Below are 14,334 nucleotides of genomic sequence, written 5' to 3' on the forward strand. Positions count from 1 at the left end.
GTCCAGGATGTTATGTAGCTGAGGGTGGAGGGGGGAGAGGGGGGAGAGAGTTCAGGATCCTAACAGCCTGGTGTATGAAGCTGTGTGCATGTGTGTGTGTGTGTATGTGTGTTACAGATTCCAGAGGCCTGCACAGGCAGAATGCAGAGATCTGAAGGAGCTGAGACAAGCACAGTGCCCGAGGCTTAGGGCTTTGTGTTTATGGCTGACGTCTGTTCTTTTTTATTTTAAAAGGGCACACACACACACGCACACACCCCATCATATCCCCTCTGAGTCTGCCCCATCATCATCACATTAGGCACCCCTCCCCAAGGCTCGGCACCAGACCAATCACAGAGCAGGAGCAGTGCTGCAAAGGGTCACACTTCCCAGCAGGCAATGGGGGTCTGCTTTTTAACAAGAGACTACAAACACCTGAACACCCATTAAAGAGGAGAATGATGAAAGGGAAGTGGGATTACTGTGTGTGTGTGTGTGTGTGTGTGTGTGTGTGTGTGTACACCTGACAGACAGATGGATAGAGAGAAAGTAAGTAAGTAAATAATTATGTATATAACGCAGTTTTCATGCACAGAGAGTGCACCCCAAAAATTGAAAAAAAGAAAGAGAGTGTTAATAAAAATCTTGGGGCAGGAACTGTAGGCCAGTATCTGTTTCAGGATCTGTGTCTAAGTCTCTCCTGTTTGTGTGTGTGTGTGTGTGTGTGTGTGTATGTATGTGTATGTTCCGTTTCAGCATCTGTTTCAGGATGTGTGTTCATGTCTGGGTCCAGGGATGGATTACTGCACGGGCCTACCGGGCACAGGGGCCCAAGAGGTCAGGGGGCCCTGAAGCCCAAGCCTTTGCATGGAATCATTGCCTCAATATCAACAAATCAGGATGTAGGCTATGAATCTTATTGAATTTAGTATTGGCCATCCCCAAAATTCACCAGAATACAGGAAATCCCATTAAACAAATACATTTTTCTGGGGGAGGACCCCCAAACCCTCCCTCCCACATATGCAACAATTAGTGGGGGGCCCTTAATACATCTGGGCCCAGGGGCCCGAAAGTTCATAATCCGCCCATGTCTGGGTCTGCTCTTCTGGAAGTAGTTGATGAAAACATGCATTAAACCTTAACATAGCAAACATAATGTGACATAAAAAGTCTAGTGTGTTAGGAAGCTGTGGAGTCAGTCAGAGTGGACGGGGTTTTAGTTTGACAGGATTTATTTTTGACTGGTCATGACTTCTGCAACTGTTATTGATACGGAATGTTGATCCAGAATGTTGAGCTAAATGATGCCTTCAAGGGTTTTTTTCTGTTTGAGTTTATTTTGGTCCTCTTCTCTTGCTCTTCTTTGTCTCTCCTGTTTTCAGCCTCTTTCTCTCTCTCTCATCATCCTTCTCTCTCTTTCTTTCTCTCTCTCTCTCATCATCCTTCTCTCTTTCTCTCTCTCTCATCATCCTTCTCTCTCTTTCTTTCTCTCTCTCTCTCATCATCCTTCTCTCTTTCTCTCTCTCTCTCTCATCATCCTTCTCTTTCTTTCTCTCTTCTGTACTGTAACTCTACCTCCACCTCATTATTTAACAGCCTGAGGTGCTTCACCACACTTCCCTCTCTCTCTCTCTCTCTCTGTCTCTCTCTCTGTCTCTCTCTCTGTCTCTCCCTCCCTCCCTTTCTCTCTCTCTCTCTCTCTGCCCCTCTCTTCGCGGGAAGCATCTGGACACCATATGCTTATCACTCACCTTACACTCTCTTTCATTTCCCCTCATCTGCCTCTCTCTACCTCTCCGGCTATCTCTCTATCTCTCTATCACTTACTGAATCACTCTCACTCACTGCTCTGCTTCCCAGCTAAAGACTTTCAACCATTTAGAAAAATGATCAGCAGAGCACCAGGCCAAGCTCTTTCACACCAAGGCTTCAATGCTGCTCTAATTGCACTATTCACAGCCTAGATCATTATTATATAACACAAACAATGGGTAATGAGGATTCCACACACACACGCACACACATACACACACACACACACACACGCACACACTTAAAAGTCAAGTCAAGTCAAGTCAGTTCTCTTTTTATAGCGCATTTAACATGCACAGAGTGCAACCCAAAGCGCTCCACATACAAGGTATACAAAATATGTGTGTGTGCTGAGTGTATGCAAGATTAATACAGAAGTAGTGTATATGATGTGGTATATGATTATGTACATGAGTATCCATATGTGAGAATGTGTGAGTGCGGTAAGCAGTTAGGTGTATATGTGTGTGCATAAGGTAAAATGCTAATGTAAATGTGTGTGTGTGTGTGTGTGTGTGTGTGTGTGAGAGAGAGAGAGAGAGAGAGAGAGAGAGAGAGAGAGAGCAAATGCACATGTGTGTTTGTTGTGCTGTAGCCCGCTCTTCCTAAAACTGGCTGGACCTACAGACTGAAGAGGGAGGGAGGGGGAGCGCGTGTGAGTGTGTATGTGTGTGTGTGTGTGTGTACATGCGTGTGTGTGTGTGTGTGTCTGTTAGTGCAAACCTACAGCTGAATTCCTCAGGCCCCCTTCGGTCAACAGAGCTGTGAGACCGGCTGCCAGCTCTGCTCCCCCTTGCCCATACAAGCCCATTCCCACACACACTCACTCTGACATCAGCCATTCCCACACACACTCACTCTGACATCAGCCATTCCCACACACACTCACTCTGACATCAGCCATTCCCACACACTCACGCTGACATCAGCCATTCACTCTTTCACACACTCACTCTGACATCAGCCATTCCCACACACACTCACTCTGACATCAGCCATTCCCACACACACTCACTCTGACATCAGCCATTCCCACACACTCACTCTGACATCAGCCATTCCCACACACACTCACTCTGACATCAGCCATTCCCACCACACTCACTCCTGACATCACCATTCACTCTTTCCACACACCTCCTCTGACATCAGCCATTCACTCTTTCACACACTCACGCTGACATCAGCCATTCACTCTTTCACACACTCACGCTGACATCAGCCATTCACTCTTTCACACACTCACGCTGACATCAGCCATTCCCACACACACTCACTCTGACATCAGCCATTCTCACACACACTCACTCTGACATCAGCCATTCCCACACACTCTCACTCTGACATCAGCCATTCACTCTTTCACACACTCACTCTGACATCAGCCATTCACTCTTTCACACACTCATGCTGACATCAGCCATTCACTCTTTCACACACTCACTCTGACATCAGCCATTCACTCTTTCACACACTCATGCTGACATCAGCCATTCACTCTTTCACACACTCACGCTGACATCAGCCATTCACTCTTTCACACACTCACGCTGACATCAGCCATTCACTCTTTCACACACTCACTCTGACATCAGCCATTCACTCTTTCACACACTCACCTGACATCAGCCATTCCTCTTTCACACAATCTCCACGCGTCATCAGCCATTCCCACACACTCACGCTGACATCAGCCATTCACTCTTTCACACACTCACTCTGACATCAGCCATTCACTCTTTCACACACTCACTCTGACATCAGCCATTCACACACACTCATGCTGACATCAGCCATTCACTCTTTCACACACTCCAGCTCTTTCTCACACTCACACATATACCCATCTTCTCTCTCACAGATGCACACGCACAAGCACACACACACACACACACTACTGCTGCAGTACAATAAAGAGTTTAACAGCCCACATACAGCCGATGATATATATATGTCACCAGGGTATATTTTGCTGCAGTAAAAATGAAACTAAAGGACTTAAACAGAGCGCAGTTTGATGTATGTATGATGATACATAGATCAATAGTCTAAATTTTGAGGCTAAATAAAAGATGCAAACAGGCTACATGATGTAATTTGTGAGAAGAATATGATGTAGTTTGCAATAAATTATATACAGGGGAAGGAAGGCACATGAAGTGGTGCTCTTGCTAGAATGAGTTATCAACAGGCTCTTATGGGAAATCACACCCCTATGACTGTTTCTGTACAGAGGGCAAGGAAGTCAAGAGTCTGCAGATAACACCAGGACTAAAATTACAGGAAAAAACCACAGGATGTTGTTACTAGACAGAAAAGCCAAATTAAAAGACTGCACAATCAACTGAAGCATAACAAAACATGGACAGAGGAATATACACAATCACTCTATCCAAATTGAGCTACTAAATGAAAAAACAAAACTTTAAATCTAACATATAACTCAAATGTGCACAAGACTGAGTTCCCAGCAAAGTTATTTCTCAGTTCAGCACAAAACTACTTGGTACACTAAAGCTTTACGATCCCAACATGTCAGCTATTTAGAACACAAACACGCTATTCTTCTCTGCAAACAGACAGTGCCACAGGCCGCAGGGCACACAAACACACTCTCCCCATCACACCTCATAGGATATTTATAACCCCAGGGGAGTCTGATGCTGCCTCCTGGCACAGAAGTCACTAGTCATGGGCATACTGCTCCAGTCAGACAGCGCGGGCTCCCAAAGCGGGCAAGCCTGGCATAGAGGGTGGCGAAACAGACTAAGTTTGAGGGAACATTTAGTGCTCAGGGAGAGAGGGGGGGAGTGAGTGAGAGCCTTACAATAACAGCTTCACATTAATTCATTTGGATGGAGTAATGGAAAGGCTTGCCTCTTTTGGACTGGAGAGGAGGGGAGGGGAGAGGAGGCGACAGAAGGGTATTGGTACGTTGTGTGAAATGGGGCGAGCCCTTTCTCTGGAGAGATTGAAGCTCAGAAGGGAAACATGCAATGGCTCCATCAAAGCATGCTTGACTAAAAGCTTCCAACCATGCACATTAATTTTCACTTCAACTGATGACTGTCCAACAGCTATAATGAGAGTCATATTTTGTCAGTTCTGCACACTTTTGTACTCACTAATTTGAACACCATGCAATGAAGCTGCAAATGACTGAGACCCAAGGGTACTCAAATACCCATACTGGGAACACACCAAAGGGTACTCAAATACCCATACTTCTCCATATCCATATTGTGAACACACCAAAGGGTACTCAAATACCCATACTTCTCCATATCCATATTGTGAACACACCCACAGACTCACACAGGCTCTTATACACAAACACTCTGACAGCAATGTACACACACGCTCACTCACAGGATCTTTAACCACATCTTGACCCACACACTGGACAGTGATGAGTATACACACTCTCCAGGCTACCTATCTATCTCACGCCACAAGACCCCAAACCATACATGACCTCTATGGAGCGATACTCTACCGTAAACACAGGGGACAGTAGCAAACACACAGACAGCACCGGTTCAGACAGACCAGAGCTAAAAACAGGCGACATGGACAGAGCCAGACTGAGAGGGGTTTGTGAATGGTGGCGGAGTGTAATAGACTCAGAGCAATACAGACAGGCGTTTACAGAATTAGACGGTACAGACAGCCCAGTGGCAAAGTGTGAGTGATGAAACCGGTAAGTGCAGTTAAAATTACATTTCCCCTCCTAAAATGGACTCAGGTCTCCACTGAGAGCCTCTTTGTCCATAAAAATATCCTTCGTAATCATTTAATGAGCACACATCCTCCCTGTTTATGTGTGCGTGTGGGTGTGAGAGAGAGTGTGTGTATCTCACTCTCTCTGTATGTGTGCATACATGTTTGTGTGTGTGTGTGTGTGTAGACACATTTTCTCTCTCTCTCTCTCTCTCTCTCTCTCTCTCTGTGTGTGTGTGTGTGTGTGTGCCGTTTTGAATGCAAATACTGTGTTAAGACATTGTACTAACGCCATGTGTGAGCACAAGCACAAACAATCAGTAAAAATAAGCAGCATGGAGACCACAGGCCACTCTTTCCTTCTTGCTCTGCAAAGCTCATAGTATTAAACATCAGACTGCATATATCACAGCCTTAACAGCTTTTATAGTATTAAACACCAGACTGCACATATCACAGCCTTAACAGCTTGTCTGGGATTGCAGTTTGCTTGTTGTGAAGGCTGTGAATAAGTGAAGCAACACAGGGGAACTAGCAAGCAGTTGAGCCCATTGTGGCCCTACTTCTCTCTTTCCACTGTGGAAATAAGCTTTAAGCACAGCAATCCCCAGACTGGTGGCATTAACATGCTTTAATTGGGCATAAAATGTCTTTGGCAAGATGCCCGTCTTTGGCATGTCACAATGGCACTGTATTGGCATAAGCATTGGCATAATGTAATTAATGAAATGCACACGGCCCAGCAACTCTAAGAACATCCAAAAGCCAAAACCATGCAAGTGACGCAGGAAACCCTAAAAACTACAAATGTACACCACACATATTAACATGCTGATGATTCTTCACATAGGCCAGCAGAAATCATTGTTTCAATCTATTTCTGATATGCTATGTGGATACTAGTACTACTGATCTTGGAAATGCCACCACCTACACTTCCATGGAATCTCATGCTGCTTTATAGCTAACCTGTGGCTACCGCACAGAACTCCCTTTGGGGCAGGTCTGGGGTCAGCCTGGTATTTGAAATGGCACGGTTGGGAGAGAGATGGTTTTTTATGAGAGATCGTTTTCACAGCAGCTGTGTAACACAGTGGATCTTCAGTCCTGCTCCAACTTCAGAGCCCCCACAGATCTGCATGTTTTCCATCTTACCCCTGGTCTGCATAGCTGAATACAAAGCAAGCGAGGTTACAAGTGGAAAATGGGACAAATCTGTACAATAGCGATGGACCGCGGAGCAGCGATACGAGGTGTGGTTAATAAACAGGGCGTACGCTGTATTACTGCTCTGTTATGCACAAGTCATTACAGCATACAGAATGAATGCATTGAAGAAGGATAGCACTATAGAATGAACGCTTTGAAGAAGGATAGCACTATAGAATGAACGCTTTGAAGAAGGATAGCACTATAGAATGAACACATTGAAGAAGGATAGCACTATAGAATGAACGCTTTGAAGAAGGATAGCACTATAGAATGAATGCATTGAAGAAGGATAGCACTATAGAATGAACGCTTTGAAGAAGGATAGCACTATAGAACTAGAGAATGTAATTCCAGGGAATTACGAGTGCATGAAAATGCAAAAATGGCTGCTGAATGAAATAATGTTGAATATTGTCTAAAATATAATCTAAGTAAAAAGATCGAGGTCAGATAGAGAAAAAAGCTGGTGGGGAATAGTTGATGACAACTGACAGTTGGAATGGACGAACAGTTAAATAGTTGAGTAGTTTAAATAGTTAAATTATTTTATAGTGAATTATTGTATTGAGGACTTATTTTGAAGTTGAAGTTGAGGACAGAGGAAACAGTTGGCGGGAGTTGTAGTTGATGATGACTGACAGTTGTCATGGCTGAATGGCTGAACTGTTAAATAGTCGGATAGTGAAAATGGTTATGTTATTTAATAGGGAATTATTGTAGTGAGTACTTTTATTTTGAAACAGTTGTGGGCAGAGGAAACAGTTGACGGGATTCAAAGTTGATGACAACTGACTGTTGCTAGAGTAGTTATGGTGGTTGTTATGCTGGTTGCTGATGATGCTATGCTGGTTGCTGAGGTTAATGATGTTGGTTGCTAGGTTTTAACTGTGAATGTGGTTGCTAGGCTGTTGCTAGGGTACTTGAAGTCATTGCTAGGTTGTTGCTAAGGTGTCCATGGTGGCTACTATCAGAAATAAAGGAGTTACTACAGTGGTTTGCTAGTATAATCATGTTGGTTGCTATGGAAACTGACATAGATGCTTCATTTCAATGGCTGCTAAATTAAAGGAATTATCCGGAGTAAAATGCACTTTAGATCAATTCCGAAGTGGGAACTTTTGAAACCGCCGGCTAACTTTCGCCATGTAGACGCCTGTAGGTGCGAAGCTGGCAACTTTATGACGACATAGCCCCACCTCTCAACTCAGCCACGGCACTCGACCTGACATGCTGCTTGTCAAAACAAACCATTTATTTATCATATTAAAATGTTTTTCTTTCCCCTGTCATGATTTATGTGCACAATGTAGCCTATCAGCCTTTAGTGGCTAAGTTAGAAGCACACGTTAGCTTAACTTAGTTAAACATTAACTTACTGCTAATAGTAAGGGAGTTTTTCCTTGCCCCTGTTGCTCTTGGGTGCTCCTTGTTGGTGCCCCCCCCCAATCCCAATCCTCCCCCACCTTTCTTATGCAGCCCTTGCCACTTAATCTACTAAACCCCTCTTCTACTGCACTTTTTAACCCCCATAAATGCACAAATAGGCTGACACCAGACATAATTTCACTGCATTTCTTACATCCAGTAACTATATGCATGTGACAATAAACTTCCTTGTATTCTTGTATCCTTGTATCTCCCCTCACATCTCCTTCCATAGTTGGGAATCGTATTGAGGTAGAGCTAGAGACCTGGTGAAACATGCTTTCTGCTCGCTTCTCTTTTCCCAAACATGGGACGTGAAGTGGCCGTAATCAGGTGTGAATGGTGCTGGTGTAGAGAAGAGAGAGAGGCAGGGGGGCCTCAGGCCAGGGGACAGACACTCTGCCACATCTGCCTGGTTATATCATCTATTTTATTTGCTTTGTATATGTACGTGCATAAACAAAAGTAAATATGTATAAATGTGTGTGTGTTTGTGTGTATGTGTATGTGTGCCCAGGCTTACACATATTGGATGTATATTTTACCATGTCTACACATACCACAGTTTATATGGACTGTCAATGTATCAATATGTTCTCAAATCCCTTAAAGGTCCAGTATGTAGGAAATAATGGCTACAGTTGTCATGAACGCCTACGAGAGGCAGGCAAATTTCCAAAATTAAAACAAGAAACAAATTAAGTGGACATCAGAGAAGCTTCCTGATATGGTGACATCTTCGTCAAACGAAGAATATCAAGTCTGACGCAGAGCTGGCCATATTTCTCCACAACAGGTAGCCTAGGCTAAACTTCATCTGCATCGCTAACTTCAGCTAAATATGTTACGTTGGTTAGAGAGGTATTTTTTGTTTTCAAAATGTGTAGCTGGGTCATGGTTGGAGAAACGTTAAAGCAGCTGCAGGTCAACTAACGTTAGCTGAGTCTTCATTACATCTGGCAACCCAGAAGAGGCTCGCGTCTGGTAGTCTTGAGAACGTTCACCAGTGTTTTGATTTTGGCCTACAGAACGTTCGGTAACAATCCTACAAATCGCACCTTTAAATGGTCATATTGCAAATTGGCATGTAATTAAATGGAACTGAATTGACTGTGAGCCCCTGTTCTTGCGTGCATGTTGCTCCCACGGTGCTGTGGAGGAACGCCCTTGTATTGCTGAGGAGGACTGCAGCATATGTTTCTGCTATTGTCTCCTCTGGCAGGCAAGCAAGCGGCACTGACCAGACTCTGGGGGCCGAGCCCACGGGCTCTCTGAGGTTTATGAGCAGGGGATGGACAGATCATCTCTGGGCCCGGCGCCTGCGGCTGTGCTTGCCATCAGTGAGGAAGGGCCTGGCATTCCTTTGGATGTGCCGACCCAGCCAAGCATGCGGATCTATGCTGTAAGCCTTCATCATGGAGGGATGGAGGGATGTTCTGATTCAATACCCCTTCGATGAAAACGAGAGCCAGAGTGCTGAGTCCAATCAGATGCTGACAGAGTGTGTGTCAACACGGTACTGATATAAACCAACCTCAGTGCACACACACATACACACACACACACACACACACACACACACACACACACACACACACACACACAAGGTGCATAATTGCAAGCAGAAACACACAAAACGTTCTTTTTCCCTCATAAATATGTTCTTTTCCCATCACTGCGTATGTTCTTCAAATTATGCGCCCTGAGGAACGTGACAGTATATGTGTGACGTGAAGTATTTCAATATCTCGAGAATGATCCCTACCCTCGGGTGTTACACCTGCACAAACACTAATAGAACTATGGAATGCATGCATGCATGTGTGTGTGTCTGTGTGTGTGTTTGTGTGAGGAATGACAACAGAATGGCAATAAAACCAGTTGGCCTTTAAAATGAACTCCACATGCTTGAAATCCTCTGAGGAATGTGCTTGTCTGCATTCCACACAAAAGAAAACAAGTAAATACAAGCAAACACATGCAGGCACAAACAAACACACACACACACACACACACACACAGACACAGGCATGTACATACAAACAGTGCACAACCATATGTCAGCGTGCACGTGCACACACACACACACGCACACATATAATGCTTGTTTGCATACTGCTTACCGTGAATTCCTTCCAAACACATAGATGTGCCTGAGGGGTATTAAAGATGGATTGTTCACGTCTAAATCACAGCTGACATTTACTGCATCGATCCATTCTCCCCCATTTACACGCATTTCAGGGAGCTGACTGCTTACTCCTCTCCATCTTACATCAGACACGGCTGTCACTAGTGTGTGGATCTCTTGCCTCAAGCTCAACGGGAAGACTAGTTTCCAATAGACCCTTTCAACAATAAAAACAAAAACAATGCTTGAACGTTCTATTTGGTTCCCAATCTACTTCCTCTGCATTAAGATAACATATGGAATGTTAAAAAGGAAGTCTTGTGAGGCCAACTATGATGCTGATAATGGAACTCTCTTGAAAGGGTCCATAAGAGGTGGAAGAGGAGTGCCCTCAGAGAAGGCAGACCTTTTAGACTTTCTCTTAAGTAGTTGAGGTTAACCTGCCTTGAGTTAAGGTCAGGATTGGGGTTAAGGTCAGCACTCGCTGCCCAGCGTACTCTCTGAAGTGTGACTCGGGCTGATAACTGGTCTGGACAGGCCTGGCCAGTGGCAGTCTTCTCCCGAAACAATTAGACTCTCATCCTTTGTGCATTTGCATTTGTAACATTTGCATTGTACTTGTTCTGGTTTCTTCCAGGTCTGCTCCTCCCCTGATCCATATGTACCTCTTCGTCTGTTGGTCTTCTCTTTGTCGCTCTGTTTAAGCAGAAGTGGTGTGTGGTGAGGGATGTAACTACATCCCTCAATGATTCTATAATACACATGTCTGTGTGACCTGTGTTTAACTGGTGATAGAGATTGCATTAACTTTTAAAATGTACTCTTTCTTTCTCTCTTGCTCTTCTCTCTCTCCCTCTGTCTTTCTTGCTCTCTTGCTCTTCTCTCTCTCCCTCTGTCTTTCTTGCTCTCTCGCTCTTCTCTCTCTCCCTCTGTCTTTCTTGCTCTCTTGCTCTTCTCTATCTCCCTCTGTCTTTCTTGCTCTCTCGCTCTTCTCTCTCTCCCTGTCGCTCTTCTCTCTCTCTCCTCCTGTCTTGCTCTCTCTCTTGCTCTTCTCTCTCTCCTCCTGTCTTTCTTGCTCTCTCACTCTTCTCTCTCTCCCTGTCGCTCTTCTCTCTCTCCTCCTGTCTTTCTTGCTCTCTCGCTCTCCTCTCTCTCTCTCTCTCTCTCTGATAGTGAGAGCAGATGGCAGGCCGGAGCAGTGAGAGTTCTGGAACCCGCTCAGACGTTCCAGGCATGAGTCAGAGGGGTCAGGCTCTTCTGTCCAGTCCACTGGCCTGGCCTGCGTCCAGCACGCCGCCAGCATCGGAATGTCTGGAATGCGGCTTCCTAACCTGCCCAGTGACTCCTGGGTAAATGGGCATGGCCCAGCCCACCTCTCTTGCCTCTGCCTGGGCCCGTCATTCCTCCACGGGAAGACTTCACACGTCTCTGACCGACTGACTCCGCACACACGCTTGTTTTATTCCAAGCTCTGATTATGCTGATGGTGTGACCGCAGACACACACACACACACACACACAGGAGGAGAAAAATCCTTCCAAATATATTTACTATAGGTAATACCAAAGAAGAAAAGGCCACACTTTGCATACAACCGTGTGTGTGTGTGTGTGTGTGTGTGTGTGTGTCTGGTTGTGCGTGCATCTGCAACACAAAAACCTTAACCCTCAGTCAGACCTCAAGTTTGCCACTGTTTAAAAAAAAAAAACACCAGTTACCACTGGGTAAGATTTGGCAAAGCCACCATAAGGGAGACAGTTGCCGAGCCCCAAACTGGCATTCACACACTTACACATTCTCACTAGGAGCTGCAGAGGAATTTCAGACAGAGAGAGAGAGAGAGAGAGAGAGAGAGAGAGAGAGAGAGAGAGAGAGAAAAGAGAGCGAGAGAGAGGACATCCAACATGCAAGGAGATGAGCTATGCATTCTGACAGCTGTGACGATGAAACAATGGAAAGGCCCTCCTGCCAGAAGAACTCCCCTAGGTGTTGAAGACATACCCTGAGTGGAACAGGGAGGGATGGAGAAGGAGAGATGGAGAGAGAGAGAGAAAGTGTGGAGAGAGAGATGGAGGTGGAAAGAAATTAAGGAAAAGAGAGAGGGAGAAGTGTGGGATAGGGGATAGAGTGAGAGAAACAATTGTGAGAAAATATTGTTACCAGGACATTCCACTGAGAATGGCGGGTCTCTGAACCCACCCCACCCCCCCACCTACCCGTGCCATGTCTCATTTGAGTTGGCCCTCGACACAGGCCTGTTGGCTCAGTCATTTAGACATTTGCCCAGGGGACTAGGTGGGAGGTGAAGACCGACCCACTCTGGGGTCCCAGAGGGGTGGTGGCGACAGAGGGGGCTGGGTTGGATGTGTGTGTGTGTGTGTGTGTGTGTGTGTGTGTGTGTGTGTGTGTGTGTGTGTGTGTGTGTGTGTGGAAGGCGGAACTGAATGGAAAACAGATGATCATAAAGCCCCTACAAACAATAGTGGGGTTTAGAGAGGCAAAGTAAATGAGAGGGTCCCACAGCAGGCTTGGTTTGCTCACATGGCGAAACCAGGAGAGAACAGAGCCCCCTCCCCCTCCCACTACCACCACCACCCCAAAAAGTAACCCCCAATTTCACACACTTTTAAAAAGTTCCCTCACTGTACACTAGGCTATGCATCTTTATGAAAGCCCACTCCAAAGTTTATGAAAAAGAGAGGCTTCTTTGTGTGCAAGGTGCACCGCTGGCAAACCCTGTCTGGGACTCTAGGAGCTTTTGTATTGCTCCGAAAAAGGCCTACCATTAACAAGTTCCGCATGACTGCCCTGGAGTACCAATAGCAGTTGGCGTCTCCGACAGATCCCAGGATGCCCCAGACCCATCCATTAAATCTAGAAAGAACTAAAGTTATCACAGAGGTGTCTACCATAACACACCGTGCCAGAACAAATAACCTGCTCCTTATTTGAAGCTCCCCGTTTCCGCGTCGTTGTACTACATAAAAAAAACAACCGGCTTAAGGAGCACATTGCTTTCATCTCATGCTAACGTGCAATTAAATCGAGCACACACGCGAGGGGAATGCATCATAAAACTTAGCATCAGGTCTCCACGCTGACAGCAGCGGCACTGTTCTTGACCGTTTCCACAGGGTTTTCATTACAAGAGTACAACTTGTACCATTCATTCACACAGCTTCACAATAACAATAGGCTATACAACAAAAGTTGCCAGCGGATGTAATAAACACAGTTGTCATAAGCAGCTGAAAAAAATATTTCAAATATTTTTATAAAAGTTTGCTCCTTACCATATCGCGATCCGGTCCTTCGGGTAGTCCAGCCTATCTATGCAGCCCAGGTAGTAGGGTAAACTGTGCGCAGCGTTGCGAGCCAGTATGGCGATCATAACTTTGGGCTTCAAGAAGGACGATTCGGGTCGGACGGACTCCTCCACCAGCGTCACCAGCTCCGAGCGGCATGCTGGCAGCCCAGCGGCCGCAAGCATGACGATGAAGCTGACAGCTACCGCTCCGACCGCCGGCATCGTTCCCGGATCGCACCGTTATGCCAACCTGAGCTCGGCCTCGACTCGAATATGTGCGACAGGGGGAGGGAGAGAGGTGGATGGGGAGGGGAGAAAGAGGAGACACACGGGGGAAGGTGTGAGAGGGTCGCCCTCCAATGACAAGCTCCACACTTTCTTTCATCAGATTTCAAATTAGATTTGAATAAGGGCAAATGATGAGGGTGGGTCAAAAGTCTCAGACTTTCACACGATATAGCCTATAGATAGATATTTATTGATAGTTTCGGAAATTTCTCAAATCTACAAATCGGCATTGACTGCCATTATGAATTGAGAGTTGCCTGCTGCACATTTTTACATCAGGTTAGCCAACAAACACTGCATGAAAAAATCAAGTGGTCTAGCAGGCTGATTGGTGAGTCACAATGCCGCTATATAGCCTATCACATAGGCCTAGATAAAGAGAAGTCAGTTTTGAGTGACACCTTTCAGCTTTCTAGCTCTGGTTTAGGTTCCAAGAACCAAACGATATCAAAA

At 45.5% G+C, this 14,334-nt stretch overlaps 1 protein-coding gene across 1 annotated transcript in view; it reads right to left on the reverse strand.

Moving 5' to 3' along the window:
* Window positions 1-14,076, reverse strand: part of colgalt2b (collagen beta(1-O)galactosyltransferase 2b) — a 42,985-nt gene extending 28,909 nt beyond the window's left edge. Inside the window, exon 1 of the mRNA XM_048252587.1 lies at window positions 13,580-14,076. Coding sequence (XP_048108544.1) covers window positions 13,580-13,815 — 236 coding nt within the window. The 5' untranslated portion in view covers window positions 13,816-14,076. The remainder of the gene's footprint in view (window positions 1-13,579) is intronic.
* Between the last annotated feature and the right edge of the window lie 258 nt (window positions 14,077-14,334).

The sequence above is a fragment of the Alosa alosa genome, chromosome 9, assembly GCF_017589495.1.
Source record: "Alosa alosa isolate M-15738 ecotype Scorff River chromosome 9, AALO_Geno_1.1, whole genome shotgun sequence".
NCBI lineage: Eukaryota > Metazoa > Chordata > Actinopteri > Clupeiformes > Clupeidae > Alosa > Alosa alosa.